Source organism: Phaethon lepturus, unplaced genomic scaffold, assembly GCF_000687285.1.
Source record: "Phaethon lepturus isolate BGI_N335 unplaced genomic scaffold, ASM68728v1 scaffold16837, whole genome shotgun sequence".
Taxonomy (NCBI): domain Eukaryota; kingdom Metazoa; phylum Chordata; class Aves; order Phaethontiformes; family Phaethontidae; genus Phaethon; species Phaethon lepturus.
Window position 1 is genome coordinate 21,561 of NW_010552698.1, and position 16,965 is coordinate 38,525.

At 40.2% G+C, this 16,965-nt stretch overlaps 1 protein-coding gene across 1 annotated transcript in view; it reads left to right on the forward strand.

Moving 5' to 3' along the window:
• The window catches only part of LOC104624042 (solute carrier organic anion transporter family member 5A1-like), a gene marked incomplete at its 3' end in the record, with an annotated part of 22,985 nt that extends 6,921 nt beyond the window's left edge, over positions 1–16,064 (forward strand). The window contains exons 3-5 of the mRNA XM_010291302.1: positions 5,928–6,092; positions 10,944–11,142; positions 15,798–16,064. Coding sequence (XP_010289604.1) covers positions 5,928–6,092; positions 10,944–11,142; positions 15,798–16,064 — 631 coding nt within the window. The remainder of the gene's footprint in view (positions 1–5,927; positions 6,093–10,943; positions 11,143–15,797) is intronic.
• Between the last annotated feature and the right edge of the window lie 901 nt (positions 16,065–16,965).

A 16,965-nucleotide genomic window follows, 5' to 3' on the forward strand; every position in this document is an offset into this window, starting at 1 on the left:
GGAATGCACTATCATTTAATTATTTTTCAAGTTTAAGTGGGCTTTATGGAATGAGATCATGCCTCAAGCTTCTTGGTTGTGGTAATTTCATTTATAATGCGGAGGAAAAAAGGATCGCATGTGTCTAAAAGTCATTTAGCATTCCTTCTTCTGAGATGCAATGTACATTTTATACTAACCACTGAATGTCAGGGCTTCATCTTTTTATGGAATGATGGACAGAAACTCCACTTAGGCAGTAGCTGGGAGACTGATGATTTAGTAGGTCACATCTTCTGTTCTGTACTAATAAATATCAGTGATGTCATAGTCTGCCACGACAGAGGTCAGTGCCATTAAATCTGTAAAATCCGTGCAGCTTTGGTAAGGAAAGTCTCAGGGAAAAAAATGGTTTTTTTGATCTTCTGGTATGATGTTGTCTTACCTGGGAACTCAGCAAAATGATTCTTGTTGTGCTGTAACTTGTCCTAATTTCATGTAAGTTGGTTCTCTAGATGAATGAAAAGGAATCAAAAAGGCATGACGGGAGAGTGCCGGGGTCATTTTTCCTGCCATGGCGGCCAGTATAGGCTGAAGAAATAAAATAAAACTGGCTCCAGCCTCAAATAGCTTCCAGCTTCAGTGACCTGAGCTTTATTTCGGCCTATGGTAGAGCCAGGAACAGATGAAAATACAGATATAGCTTTGCTTTTTCTCATATTTCGAGGTGCAAGGGCTTGGAATTCAGTCTTTTCCTATTTATGTTGGAAGTAAACAACATGAGAGGGAGACTATTTCTGAGGCACGTTTCAAAAGTATTAAATAAAACGTTAAAGAGGTCACAGGAGGAAGGAAATTGGATGTAGTTTACTGGGAGAAGTAGAGGTAGTGTAATTAACATGAACTAGAGGAGATTTATAATGAAGCAGCCGCGGTTCAATCCCATACATGCAGATAAATCATGAACGTGAGCAGAAAAAACTACTGTTTGCATTTATTACATGGATACCCTTAAGGTTTTGTACTGTGGAAATTGTATCTGCAGTCCCCTTTACTTACAATATAATGAAATAGACTGTGTAATTGCATAATGGAGCAGTGTAAAGAAAGCAAATGTATGTCTTACCTAAAATGTGCTGATCTAATCCAAAGGGTGTTAATTAATTACACGTGTTTTATAGTCTTTGGGGTTTTTTTAACATTTTGAGTTTTGTCGCTGCATACGTATAAGTAAACCAGTATTATCTCTGAACCCAGCCCTTTCTTAAATGTGTAACGGTCCTGTCTGCCTTTTCATGTCTGCCAGCTGTCGTGTGCCCTTCCCAGTCAGACCCTGCTGGGGACTAAGACAGTATAACAACGCTTGTCAGGGCATCAGCAAAGGTAAAAGAAAGTCCTGAGGGGCTCGTGGTTGTAGCACAAGTCCACTGAAGTGCTCCACGGAGGATCCAGACTGGAGTTTCTGCAGTTCCTAAAGATTAGTTGGCAGGGATCAGATTAGAGGAGGAGACAGTGGTCTGTGTGCGTGGGTGCTTGGTGGGCACCGTAAACGCCAGAGAGTTCAGCAGACTGTGGGCTGGAGATCCTGCTGTGCCACTGACCTTGAGCGAGCTGCTCCCCCCTCGCCCTTTCTTAGGCCATCTTGAAGAGCTCAAAATAGAAAAGGTTGGCATGGCCCCATGCAGCAATGAGCAGTGTGAGCTGGATCCTCCAGGAGCTGCTCTAAATCAAGTTAGCAAAAGTAATAATCACATCAAACTCACTCTGAACCTCCTTACTCTTGATGGACTATTACGGGCTGTTCTATGATTCTACGATGCCCAGGTACTTAAGGTATGTCCTGAAAATGCTTGAGGAATTGAGTTGAATGAGGTTGTTTAAATGGTATGTGAGTAGATAATGAAATGAAATACATGGCAAAATATTATTCTAGAATTTAGTGATTAGCTCCATGCAGAATATATTTGAAGTAGTCGTGTGTGACTGAAAAGGTTCATTTCCTTTCTGATAAACAAATCAGAAATTCTGTCTCTCAGATCTGGGCTCTGCTTTGTACTGGCCTGAGAGCAGAAGCAGCCCCTGAGACCTCAGTGTGGAGGCAGCCTCCATCAAAGCTGCGGACTTGGATAGTGCTGTCCAGGCTTCGAGCACCAGCAGAAAGGAGGTCCTTTGGCCAACACCTGCGTCACCCTTACAAGGGGCATCGCTGGTGGACTACAAGAGGACAGTGCTGTAGATGGGAATGGTTTATTCCCCTGATTGTATACATTGCACCACTTTGGGCTAGATGCACAGGAGCAGGGATAAAAGAAAATGCATTAAATTATGAAAAAGGAGATGAAGTCAGAATTATTTGAGCTTTTATTGAAATTCTGTTTACAGTGCTTTAAGAGTTTTGCTTAGAGCAGTATTTACAGATATTTGTATTGCTTGCAGATTTTTCTTATGCTTTTCTCTTACCATGAATCAAGCAGTGGTCTAGCACATGAGTGAAAGAAAATGAATAACGACTAGAGAAAAAATATTGTCAAAGACCATGAAGGGGAGAAAATTGCCAGTAGACTAGCAAACCAGTCCAGCAAGGCAGGTTTCAATTTATGCTTAGTTACACATTAGTTTTTTTTTTTTTTAAAGAAAAAAAAAGAAAGAAGATGAGGATGTCTAAGATTTGTATTACTGCACAGAAGAGTAAATGTGTTTGCAGCCATACTAATTAAAGATAATTTCAGTTTTAGGAATGTAATTGATAGAGCTTTATTTGTTCAAATGACAGCATGAGGAGAACTGCAAGTTCTCATAGATTTGTTTCTGAGGCACGCTTGAAAAAACAAGAGATGTTTTTTGAAAACCTCCTAAAAATCAGAACCTGACAGGTTTAATAATGGCCTTGAAACCAAAGCCTCGGCCTATGACTAGTCACACAAAAATATTGTGACATTGAAATGTTTTAAATGCACGATTGATTATGTAGTACAAAGGATCCTTAAAGTTTTTAGCATTCTTGCTTTTTACTAGAATTAGCGTGGTTGAAAGACACAGGATACTTACAGTACCTTTTTATTATAGGTTTTTAAATTGAGAAGTGTAATACAGATTCTGTCACACGGGATTTATCTATAACCATAGGAGGAAATCAGGGAAAGCCTAATTCTGAATATGTATTTTTATTTGCAAATTTCTTATTATATAGCAACTTCTCCTTGTATGCCAGACAGTTGCTCTTTATAAGTCATAAAGAGCTTCAATCTCAACTGCTCCAGGTGGTATGTATTAGGGCAGCACGCAGGAATAATCGCTGTTTTATTTCATGCCAAAAATTACAGTAATCAGCAGAGCTGTTCCCTGAAGAATCCTTCACGCGGGTGTAAAAGAACTTACGCTTATTCGAAGCATTTTATCTATTTATCAGTAGAAACCCAATTTGAAAATACTAATTAGTTTTGAAATTAATAATGACCTTTAGAGTGAGTGCTCAGATGAGATGTAAGTAGGAGTCAACAGAAAGTACAGCTCTACATGTGAACACCAGAGCAAAATGTTCGTTAGCTCTGCAGTTCTTTACCTAATTAGTTCTTCAGTATCTTTAGATTGAAAATTCTAAATCATACTTTTTCCTGAAGTTCCGTTTTACCAGGAAGAGCCAAACCTCACCAGGTATTATGATATTTGGACCAGGCACTTTAAAATAATGGATTTAGCAAAGATCTTGGACTCAGCCGTTGGCCAAGGACTTCCAGTTCATTTCTACAAAGAGCACTTAGTTCATCATCCTCATAAAACGATATTTCGCTCTGTGATGTCCAGTCTTCTGAAAGTTACTGTCTCATTTCCTTCCACGTGTTTTCAGCACAGGTGAGCAGCTGCCACCGAATAGCTCCGTTTCCAGCAGGACGGATCCTGGCAGCCCCTTGTTCTGTTTCCCGACTCCCCTCTCACCGCAGCAGCACGGTCATAAGTGCTTGCTGCTGTTGCAGGGGCAGAAGCACTCAATCTTGCACCTTGTCCCTGGGGAAATCCTGCTATAGCTGCCCTGCTGCAGCCCTATGGGCAGCCCTTTTCTTAAACTGCATCCTCTAGCCCATGAGAGGCTTTGCAAAAGCTGGGTTAGAGCCATCTTGGCTCTTTGCCCTTTGGTTTCTTTCAGCACCTAAGCTCCCATCAGCTAACCCAAGCCAACCCCAAAATAGACACAAAGCCAAAGCTGATGGGGTTTGAGGGCTGACATCTGATGGTATTGTAGATCTTGCATTTTTTTCTCTCTTTCATTTCCTTTTGAACAATGAGACAAATTTTGATCAGCAGTATTTTGAACGTGCAGCATATTTGCCAATAAATACTTACACTATTTTATCTTTGTACTTGCTCCTGTAACGTAGCTTCTGAAGGTGTACAGTTGCATTACAGTTTCCATAGATTCATGTTGATACTATATTGTCTCATGCTCCTGTTATCTGGTTTCTTTCTGTGCCACATTTTTTTAAAAAAAAGCTGTAGGCTGTAAAAAACATTAAGATTTAAATGCATGAGAGCTTCTTAATATGATTTATTCATTACTTACTTCCACCAGATTTTGTATTTAGCATTTACTATGTTTCTTTATAGAGGCAGCAAGAGAGTATTTGACTACATGAAAATTATAAACCCTGTACTCATAATGAATTCAGTATAAATTTTGACGACTGGCATACGCTAAGACTGGATGCAGTCAGACAACTTAGGTGCTAATTTGTAGCCTGACAAGTTTTGACATGACAAGAGTCTAAATTATGTTTCCTTTTATACAGATAACCTACTGGAGTCAATGGAGAAAGTGAGACAGATTTTTGACTTGACAACTTTTAACATCAATAAAATACTCAGGAGTTCTTACTCAACATGTTGTTTTTCTAATGGACGCTCTTGTCATTGATTTCAATGGGCTTTGATTCAAGCAGTGTTCAATTTCTGCACGAAGTGAAAAGCAAATGAAAAAACCCAAACCATAGTAGGTTAGATATAATACTTGAACAGAAAATCTGATCTTGGTAGAAGCTCAAGGAAAAAAAAAAAGTTTAAAATCACGTCATCTAATCTGAAAAAATTAAGTCTTGAATAGAGTTATCATCTTGTGATAATTTTATATCACTACAGGATGGAATTAAATGTATTTAAATGTTTCTTTTAATTACAGTACTGAATTTCATGGGGTTTTGATATTTGATTTGAGGATAATTGCAACATCTATGAATACTTTTTCAATTTAAGTTAATGATGTGCTCTCATTTTTAATTGATTGTTTTATCCCTCCTGAGAATATTAAATGACTTGTATGTAAGATATGTTGAGATTCATTGGTACCATTAACATCATTTTTTCAGTACTCTTTGTCTGCATCTATTGTAAATACTTTTAAACCATGAAGAAAAATGTTTAATTAAAAATCTTTTAGTTCCCTTTTCAAATTACAGTATTATTAACCCAGCTTTCCAAACATGGTCCTTGAAGCAGAGTGTTACAGGGGGAATATGTGATCCATTTTCCTCCTGTGGAATGCAAAACTCAGTACTGTTGGCTCAGCAGTGTGATATGTGTTATCTCATTGAACATTTCAAAATAAGACATCAGAATAATTCCAGAACAACTACATTTTATTGCTGTTTTCCTTTCCTCTATAGTGTTACTATGTAGACCCTGTTTCTTCAGATGGTTTTGTTAAAACAGACCTCAGTTGTGTTCGTGAAAAGTGGGACTGCAGCCCCGGGGCAATGCAGTGAGATAGGGTAAGAGCAGACAGCGAAGACCGCAATCCCAAATATGCACTCTCCCTTCCGCTTAGCAAATGTAGCCAGATGCTAGCAAGCCATTATTGCCAGCCCATCTCAAAGAAAATCAATTTGCTTTGTTTCAGTTTGCTTTTGTTTCTCGCTCATTATTTATAACATTTGTTTGTAATTTTTGTCATTTTATAGAGCTTCCAAGAGCAGCTGTCAGGATCTTAAGCAACATGACATTCCTTTTTGTGAGTTTGTCATACACAGCTGAGAGTGCCATTGTCACAGCTTTTATTACCTTCATTCCCAAGTTCATCGAGTCACAGTTTGGCATCCCAGCTTCCAATGCCAGCATCTACACTGGTAAGGCATTGCCACGTAGTATAACATTGAAATGATTGGCGTTCTTTGACTAAAGAAATGAATCAATACAGGAATGAACCAAACCCATGCTTGTTAGAACAGGTGATTGGATCCAGCTTTGTGCATTTGGCTAGATGTTCAGGCTGTTTTTTGATGTTTGCTACATGTGTTTAGTAAAATGTGAACCATTTATATTGTTAAAAGGCTGGGGTCCTTTATGTAAGCCTAAACAGATATTTTCTAATACGTGAATGGTCTTCAAGGGGCAAAAAGGCAACAAAACAAAGCTAGAAAACCTATAGGCATTACTGTGATTTGTGTGCCTTAAAAGATATTTTAAAGCTGTTCTTATTTTCTGTGAATTTTAGTTCCTCTTTGATCTTCAAAATATCCTAATCTTTCTTTTTTCCCCAGTGACGTATTGTTTATCTGTCCCATCCTTCAGTTATCTCTCCCCTCCAGGCTGGTGGTCTTCTGCCTATTTACTTATGAACATTGAGCGCTCAATGATCTAGTCTAGCCAGAGAGCTCCCCGAATCTTCTCCCACCTGCCATTGCAGGTCTGAGGCCCCTCTTTTGCAGGTGTGGCACTTCCCCTGCTGCTGTGGCAATGTGCAGCCAAGTCCAAATTCTAACAGAGCTACAAACTATAAAATTTTAAGCTTCATACTGCTTTTCAGGAGGGAGGGATGGGAACTTCCCCAGAGAAAGGGGCCAAAACGTTGTGCAGAATTGGGGCCCATGTCATGCAGATCATCTCCGTTCTCTCCTAGCTGCATCAAAGACACTTGTCTCAATACCTCTTTCTTCTTTTGTGCTTTTAAGCATCTTTTCTGCCTTCTCTATAGTGCTTCCCATATAGAATAGCTGTTAACCGGTAGATTAGTTCTTTGCTCCCCCATACTTCCAGATACTGTACCTGAGAAGCAGCGATGGAGTGGATAGTGGATTGTGGGAACGGGGATTAAGTATGGGCTGAAGCTGCCCAGGGGCATCAGTCAAGGAAAAGACAAAAAGTGGTAGAAGAAAGAGAGACAAAGGCGCAGAGGCCTCACACGGGAATCATTTGTCACCTGCAGTGGCTGGAAGAAACGTGAGGAGTCTTTCTAGAGGCGCTGAGGGGAAACATCAGAAGCACCATGTGGTGACTTCTGTTTGAGAGCTTGCTGGGATGAGATTTTCTTCAGGGCATGAAATCCCTGCATTCTGTATATAAGGAGGAAACATTGATTGATGGGACTGTGATTCTGTCTGAAGCTTAAGGCAGCTACACAGGCATAGGAGTTTTGCTGTAATGAGTCTTGATGGGATTGCTGCTCCATAACTTGCTTCATTTTCAGGATAAACCAGAAACATTCTTGCCAGACAAAATATTCAACAGCCAGTACATTAGAAGAGGAAAAAATGATGTGACCCTGTCCAGGGTGTGAAGCAATTAAAACGTATTGTTTTGCCTGTTATAAATAGCTTGATAAAGACTATTATAATGAATGAGAAAAAGAAGATGAAATAACTCAGGCAGGATGTGCAACACGGACAAGTGAGCACTGCTTCCACAACCCCAGCTCCTAAACTTAGCATTAAAGTCAACAGTTGTTAATAATTTTATAAATTCTTTTTGTAGGAAAAATGGGAAAAGGAGACTTGGATATTCTGTGTTAGATTGCTCTGGCTAATCTAGTAAAAGACATGTCCAGTTTAGAAACTTCCGGTTAGCAAAAGGAGGACTTACATGTTATTTATATTACTACATTTATACTTCATATGTACATTGCCAGCTGAGTACATGTGCTTGACGAATCTCTCCATGTGACTGATGTAAATTTCCTATTCATCATTTCCATCTCAGTTCATAAGCAGTCTCAGTTTGTTTCTATTTTTAAACAAACCTGGCATTAATCATCAGCAAAAATGCCATGTGCCAAACTTCATGTCTTGAACTTGTGCAGCTTGTGCTGCAGTCTTGTCTTGTTTGGAATTTTTTTTTGTGTGCAGAGCAGTTGGCATTCAGCCTTCAGGCTTTCTCAAGTCCAAAAAAGTTGGTCTTTGACTCTAAGTTACAGATAGATCTTAGACAAATCCAGGGTAAACTTTCAGGTGCTTTGCTAGCAGTTTTACTTGTAAGAAAGAGATACAATGGAAATAATTTGTAATTTGAAGAACTGCACACTGTATATTATAAAACACCACTCTGGTGACTTCTGGTAAAATGGTTACAAACAGATTGGATCTACATTTAGTTTTAGAAAAGGTGTAATATGTTAGGCAGAATTGGTTTGAAAATCTCCACGGTCTTCTCTTAGCGTAACCCGCTTAGCAGATATTGCAGTTTTCTGTTCCCAGGCTATTAGTACCTGTTAAGATCATCTTTTGCCGCTGTGAAAAGCCTCAAGTGCTGCAGCATCCTGACAACGGCAAAAAGGACAAAGCTTGAAAATTGCTGACTGAAAGCCGATACTGCCTCGGAGCACTGTACCCAGGAGTGTATTTGGCACACGCACAATCCCTGTAAGCCAAACTGTCATTGTAAAATGAAGGAGAGTTCAGTACAACAGCTTAGTATCTCTCAATGACTTTGAAAAAGAAGAATGCATGTCCTGATCAGACGTACACGCTTTGCTTTGCCCTGGAAGCTCGCCTGGAAGCGCACTGTAGTCGCTGTGCTGCTTTGACAGTGCATCACTTCTGATTTCACATCCCCTGCGGAAAGAGCGCGGCATAAGGATGAAGAGTTTGTACTCGGGGCAAAGGAACCTGTCAGGCTTCCTGACACACAGGAGGGAATGAGCGCTTCTCCCTGCTGCCTTCACCACAAAGAATGGAATCTGCTCCTGCCCTTCCAGTTCCTCCCAGAGAGAGAATTTTTCCATCTCCATCTTCAGTTTGCATGGAGGAATTGGTCTTTATACTTCTTCTGTGTAGGCTTTCCTTTACCTTTCCATCCTCCAGAATAAGCGCGAGCATCGGCAGGCAATTTGCTTGTGTTTGTCTCCTAATTTTTTATGTCCTGATGAGCGCGAGCATCAACAGGCAATTTGCTTGTGTTTGTCTCCTAATTTTTTATGTCCTGATCTTCATGGTGTGGCAGAGGATGGATGAAAACAGCAGTGCAGTATAACTCTCTAATGGAAGAACCACTAACCAGATGCCTCACAAAACATTTACATGCTCAGTTTTGACAAGGTACTAGATGTAGACACACACAGTCTCAGTTCTAGTGAAAGGCTTTTCCAATATATGTGTCCTCTGGAGAATAAGAAAGAAAAGGTAAATTCAGGTCCAAAAGAAGTTAAGAACTCAAAGCTAAGGTGGAATTAAGAAGAATGCTGAGGTTAATTTATCATCACTAAGCCCTTAACTTGGGCTAGATCCTTAGTTCTTATAACTGCTGTAGCCACAGATTTGGTCCATGGTTTGCCTGACAGGGATGGTTTAGAAGGCATTGCAAGTGATCCCAGTCTGCCAGATTTCTGACACAGATTTCGTAGAGCAGGACATGCCTGGTAGACTCAGATGGCTGAGTTACCATTTTCACCCAGAGAGACATTTTCAGTGCAAGTGAGAGGATTTGCATTATTTCTTTCCCTCATTCATATTCAGTCATTGAAAGTGAGAGATACAACAGCTTGAGAGAGGTAACAGCTTTGAACTTTGTGAAAATCATTTAATTCTCCTAGAAGGACTTACACATTTAAATTCTGCTCTTATGAGAAAGACTGATTTTGTGTGTATGAAGGGTTGTTATTAAGAATCTTCCTCATGAAATGACATTTTATTTTATAATGCCATTTGTGATGGCAGTATAATTAAGGTGGCAACTATTTTTACCTCTTACTTTTACTTTCACGATCTCAACATTTTGATAAATATGATGTCCCCTTCACCTTTAGACAAGTTATCAGTGAATGAGAGTGCTTTGCAATAATTTAAAGATATTTGCAAGCGATAATCTTACTAGCTTCTTTAAAAAGAAGACCAACATCTTTAGGAATTTGGATTATAAAGTTTAGCTTTTTCTCCCTAGAGGCAGCTGCCAAAAGTTGTTCAAATTCCATATTTATGTGGAATGCATCTGTATTAGCAAAGACCTTATTTAAACACCTTCTCACCTGCCAGTGAGAAGCAAAAGCCAAGGGAAGCAACAAGTGCAAGACATTCACTGACGAAACCACCTCAGGCCCTGGGAATTGAGGGCTGCCCGGTGACAGGTTGCTGAATCGCCACCTTATAACCGCAGCAGCAGAGCGACAGAAATTTCATAGGCGTGTCTTTTGTGCCTTAAACTTATCCTAAATACTGATTCTAGTATCTTAATTTCTTACATCATGTTTGATCAGTTTACGCTTCACGTGGCTGTGCTGAGATGAATGGGGCTGCTGATGTAGGAAAGTGCTGTTCAACTTGCCTAAAGTATCCAGAAGGCAGAATTTGCAGCCAGGCTCACACACGCACTCCCAGGTGGGCACACTTGTGCTTCCCTGGAATTAATCATGAGAGTAGGAAGAGGAAGATTCGTGTCCGTATCTGGATTTCTTCAAATTTTCAGTAATTGAACTGGAGTAATGTGTATTCCTTTTCCCCATTCTAAAATAAATACAAAGCAACGTTTCTGCCTGTAAGTACAATAGTTCTCTTATAGAGCTTTGGCTGCTGGTAATATCATAAGGAGGCTTTTATTAGTTCTTTGACAACACTCCAGAGGTTTGAAAAGTCTGACTCACTTTGCTAGCAGACAATAGAGATCTTAGTACAGCATTTGCAGCCATCTAATCAGGGAATTAAATCAATATTTATGTTTTATTCAATTTTTGTAGGTCCTGTTCTAACGTTGCTCGAATTTCTTCTCCACAGGTGTGATTATTGTCCCTAGTGCTGGTGTTGGTATTGTCCTAGGCGGCTACATTATAAAAAAACTGAAACTTGGTGCGAGAGAGTCTGCAAAGTTGGCTATGATCTGCAGTGGTGTCTCTCTGCTGTGCTTTTCAACTCTTTTCATTGTTGGATGTGAAAGCATTAATCTAGGGGGAATAAATATACCTTACACGACTGGGTAAGTATCTTGGAATCATCTGTGGCAAAAACAGTTTTTTCTAATAAGCCTGATAAAGAAACGTAAAAAATGCTGGTGGCTGATGTACTGGAGAAACCACACGTTCAGATGAGAATTCGGTGAGTTTTGTAAACACATGCTGTTACTGTATGGCCCTTTGGTTTTACATCTAGTTTATTATGAAGCTTATGTAGTACCCCACCTTTTCGAGGGATGGAAAAATGCATTAGAACAGGCTTCAGTGATTTTTACATGAAAATAAGAACAGTATCCTCTGTAGGTTGCTCAGAGTTTAGTTGGTGCTTCAAAATGTTTTCTTTTCTGCTCATGAAAATTATGAAAATACTGAAGGGATTATAGACATTATTTCTGAATAGGTTCGTTTATTATCACCATAGTAGTGTTTTAGGTCTACAGTCCCTATTTGAGAGGAATCACTTGGGCATGTGCTATTGACATTAGTGGTGTGTGCTGCTTCTGAACCCCTTACTAGTTGTATGAATGTCCTCCAGCGCTTGCTGGGTCATCATCAAGACAGCAACTAGATCATAACCCTTAAAGATATATTGAGAATGAAGCAGGCTGTCATGAAAAAGATGGTGGATGTAGGAAGGTATTGGGAGTGAGGGATTTAGGCTGTCACATTAAGAAATGCACGGAAGGACATTTGAAAAAAAGTGAGGGATATTTGGAAGGAAGACAGTGTGGTAAAAGTTGTGAGAAGCTGTTTCACTGGAAGGTAATTCCTCAGAAGCCTGATCATGAGCTTTTATTTTCTTTCTTATTTTGTACATCAGCTTTTCCCCAAAATTGCCTTCTTCATGTAGCTTAAACAGAAGAACAGAATAAGCATTTGAAGCATGTGAACTTGTCTGAAGTGATATTTTTCCCTTTGGTTTTACATCTGAGACAGTGTCTGCCTTTTTTTTATGGCTAGGTTGATGGGTATCAGATCCATTTGAGTATCTTGCTTTTAAGGCTCAGCTTTGGACTCTTAACGTTTTGAGGTTTGGAAGACAGTGTAGAAGAAGTGTGGAGAAGGAAATGAGATGATCAAATGGGGAAAAACAGAACTACAGAGGGGCAGTGAACAAGACAAGTGAAAAACAAAGAGGAAAAATGGGAAGCAAGGGAGGAAGAAAACAGGCTCTGTTTACACAGAGAATGTTTTGCATTGCATGTTGCTGGGTGTTACTACACTGCTGTCAAACCCTGATCCTAGAGCAAGGAAAAACAGCAACTAAAAGTCACGAGCTGATGGAAAGCTGGTTTACTCCTTTGTGTTCTTAATACCTACAGCTAAAGCTTAGTGCAGAGGGCCTGACTGTAGAGGGGGGAGCATGGTGATACATCCTCGTCTGAGCATAGTGGGCTGAAGAAGGAGAGAACAGGGATGGGAAGGGGGTGGAATGCTTTGATTGTCTACCTTCTATTGATGTTTGTGACAGCCTGTGGGCATAGATGAAGAAATGAAAATCATTAGGAATTAAAACGTAAATTTCAGATAGCAGTTAATTGAACTGAATGGTAAGTCAGAATGTCTCTGACTGGCTAATGAGAAGGTTGTAGTCTTCTGTTTGTGAAAAAGGGCTATATAATTTAAATCTATTTCTAAATTGAAGGCAAGGCAAACTATTGCTGTGTTACACATAACCTTCACACTGGAATTGTAAGAGTATATGATTTTTTTTTGCAGGAAGCAATAGCATTTGCAGTAAATACATAGCATGAATCGAAATAGGCATCTATTCACACAGCTGTTCTGAAAGTCTGCAGTAGCATTACTTCTTTACACCATTACCTAATTGTTCTTATTGAGAAAAGAGGTGAGAGATGGTAATGGCAAAATTCTCAAAAGCGTTGGGGTACATCAACTATTTGAAATCAGTATAAAAATCAGTATGCTTAAACTGTAATGTTGTCAGAAATTGAGAAACACCAGCATGTTATAAAGCATGGTTCAGGAGTTTGCAGCCCGAGCCCTATGTGTTTTTTTTAATGCAGAGATAAAATACAAATTTATTATCAAAATGGTAATAAAGAAGCAGCACTACCCATAAATGCAGCTTGAATATCTACATGATAAACATTCTCCTAATCCTCATGGTCAATCATTTGATAGCTTCAAATCATTTACTTGGTGGGGAACTCTTCAACTCAGACATCTAAGAATGTTATTGTTCATGTAACAAAAAAGCATGCTTTCATTTTGAGGTTTAGTAAAACACATACATACTTCATTCTCTAGTTCCAAGGCAGTGCAGCATTGTGGCCATCAAAGCCACTTCAACAGGCTAGATCTGATAGGAGAAGCAGTACGGCTACTTGGTTCAGAGTGAATGTCTTGCATGATGCTCTACCTTACCATGGATATGCAGGGTCTGATGTCTGAGCTACCTGTGCTGGCAGCAGCTCAGAGATCTCAGCTGCATTGGGCGGTGTAGACATACCCTGTAGGAGAATCTTCTCTGGACAAACATGTTCAGTTCTGCTGTTCTTGTCTTCTACATTTAAAAAGTAGGTTTTTTTCTGTGATAAACTGAGCCATAAACCAGTACAGAGAAGGGTAAGCTGCGTGTTAGTTAACATAGAAGTACGCACATACCAGTACTCAGCAAAGTAGACAATGGTATTTCATAATTCAGTGTGTTTCATAACTCAGTATTTTTCTAACTTTACCAGCTGTGAGGAAGTGGATGGCACCTGGAGGCATACACAGATTAGAATACATCCACAAGGATTTTCTGCTGTTTTATGTTGGGCACAAGCAGTTTTGCCATTGTTGTTGTGTCAGCAGCAGTTTGCTATCAGGAAGGTCAAGGGCATCTCTGCATCTCAGCTTTTTTGGACCTGTTGTTCTGCGCCCCAGCCTTGTCTGAAGGCATGTTTGATATTTAGACATAATGTAAGGAGCCTTATGTCAAACCACAATACGGCATCCCTTCTCTTGCACCATAACCAGCATCTGAATGGGATGTCCTGAATCAGTGAATTGTCTCCTTGTTCAGGCAACTTTTGAAGATCTCCAAGGAGAGAGACTCCACAGCCTCCCTGGGCAACCTGTGCCAGTGCTCGGTCACCCTCACAGTGAAAAAGTGTTTCCTGATGTTCAGAGGGAACCTCCTGTGTTTCAGTTTGTGCCCATTGCCTCTGGTCCTGGCACTGGGCACCACTGGAAAGAGCCTGGTTCTGTCCTCTTTGCACCCTCCCTTCTGTTATTTATCTATATTGATGAGATCCCCTGAGCCTGCTCTTCTCCAGGCTGAACAGTCCCAGCTCTCTCAGCCTTTCCTTACAGGAGAGATGCTGCAGTCCCTTCATCACCGTAGTGGCCCTTTGCTGGACTCTCTCTGGTATGCCCATGTCTCTCTTGTACTGGGGAGCCCAGACCTGGACCCAGCACTCCAGGTGTGGCCTCACCAGTGCTGAATAAAGGGGAAATAGCAGATAGCAGCTGGGTTGGTTTGGTTATAGACCTGTCTCTTCCATGTTTTGTGATACAAGGCAAGTAAAACAGGCTCCCTGGGAGCTTACTCATAGTGACAGATTCCTGGATTAGAACAGTTCCATCTCTCATTTTTCTGGTATGTAATGAATCAAAACAGGCCCTTTCTGATTGCTTTCTGTTGTTTTGGTGCAATTAAGGTTTAGTTAAAACATGCATTTGACTTACTGAGGCACTTGACATTTAAAAAAATCCCCTATTCTTCCTCTTGTACCACCGGTTTTGGTTTCTGTTATTCTTGTCTCTCTTTAAGTCCAGTTAGGCAGTTGGATCTCTTAACTTGAAAGCAGTGACTAATTGGATCAGAACAATAAAAACAAAGAAGGAATCCAACTAACACAGTGAGAGGGTCCCTTGTTTGACAGCTACACATGAATTGCGTCATTGCTGCGATTCCAGCTGCTTGCCAACAACGACGCTGCAGATCTCTACCATCCAGAATGTCCTTCAATACCAAACCAAAAATATTGCTATCAAACTAAGATAATCCTTTTTATTATATAGCCCAGTATTAAGATTATAGAAACTGTATGGTGAGGGATTATCTCCTTTCCTTTGCAATTCCTTCATCCTTTAGGTTACTACAGCGATCTGAATAAATATGAATAAAACCATGTGCAAACCAATTCTTTGTTTAGATGTTACCAAAATGTAGTCAGGCACTGCTTTGTTCTGTTTGTTGTTTTTTTTTTTTTTTAATTGGATTTCATTTATATTGTAACCTCAAGGGAAGAGGGTACACCTTTTTTTTCCAATATGTGTGCATTGACTGCCAGCACAATGAGGTTTCAGTCCAAACCTGGGTATCTGAAATAACAGGTCACAGCTCTAAAAATTCCAGGCAATAAATCTTGCCTTATACTTTCCCTTTTCTTACTTCACTACTATATCACAAGCCTTCCACAGAGTAATAGTTGGAGAGGAGAACAGGATTTTGGAAAAAAAAAAAAGTGTTAGGAACTAGAGTCTCTTTTATAGTTAATGACATCTAATAAAGGTCTCCTCTTTGTTAGCTTTACCAGCATTGTGTCATGGAGACACAGAACAGTCTCCCTGAGAAGTGAACAAATGCAATTTGTCAGATGAGAGTCAGGGTTTTGTCCCAGCATACGTGTTTAGCAAGCCTGCAGTTGAACCTCGTTAATGAAAGGAGCGGCGGTGGTGTTTGTAATCGAAAGAACAGTTCAGGAAACGCTGTTGCTTGGGGCTGGTTTCTGTTAGTGTGCCCGTGCCTGACGGGCGTCCTTGGCAGCTCAGGGGTAGCAGCAAGCGGGGCAGATGTTTCTCAGACATCCTGTGTGTCTACAGCAGTGGATGTGTTGGAACTAAGCCGCTTTTCCCACAGGCCAGCTCACGAGCAGGACTTACTAGCTTCGGTGCGGTTTCCACAAGAGCCTGCTCTTTCTGACCGATGCAAGTAAATCTGCCATGTGCTGTGCAGCTATTCAGGGATCAATGCTCTGTTTTCCTTTGTGGAGAGCAGGCAGCTTCCCAGAGTCTGATTAGGGTTAGTAGAGTTCTTTGGTTCAATTTATTGCTGGAAAAACAGGTACCTTCAAGAAAAAATGGTCTCCTACTGAGAGGAGTGTTCATAGAAATGTGTTATGATATATGCTATATGGTAGATCACATGTGATGAAAATGGGGTTACATAGATATGTGTCAGTAGAGATTTCATGTCCCCAGAATCACAGAATCATTAAGGTTGGAAAAGACCTTTAAGATCATCAAGTCCAACCATCAACCCAGCATCTGAATTCCTTCATCCTTCATTAGTTTCCCACCACTGAAGGAGGAACAAACTATGGGTGAACAGTGAAGGTAATAAAGATGAAAGCATGAACCTCTTATAACTGTCTGATAATGAGCTTTTGGGAACAGAGGTAATAGATGATTTTGTGTATTACATGTTCTTGAAAGGATGAAAAAAAATCTCTTTGCATGCAAGGCATTTTTGTAAACAACAACAAAAAAACCCCCAAGTAAACCTTACAGAGATTTGCTGAGGTACAAAAGGTGATGAAAGCTGGAGATACACAGCTTGCAGTAGCTTGTTATTAATTTGAGCCTCTTTGCATATCTGTAAACTTAAGGCTTCTTCCGGGGAAAACGAAAAAATGCTCCTGAGATTAAATTTTCACAGTGGTCTCAGTTCAGTTTCCAGTTTCATGCTTCGCATTTCTGGCATGCCTGATTTCATTCACTTTTATTTTTAAGCTGCTTTCCTAACCTCTGTCCCATGGTAACATTCAGCGATGCAGCTGAAGCGAGTTAGCTGCGTAAGTGGAGCGAGCTGGGAGTGGGCCAGGAGCGAGCCG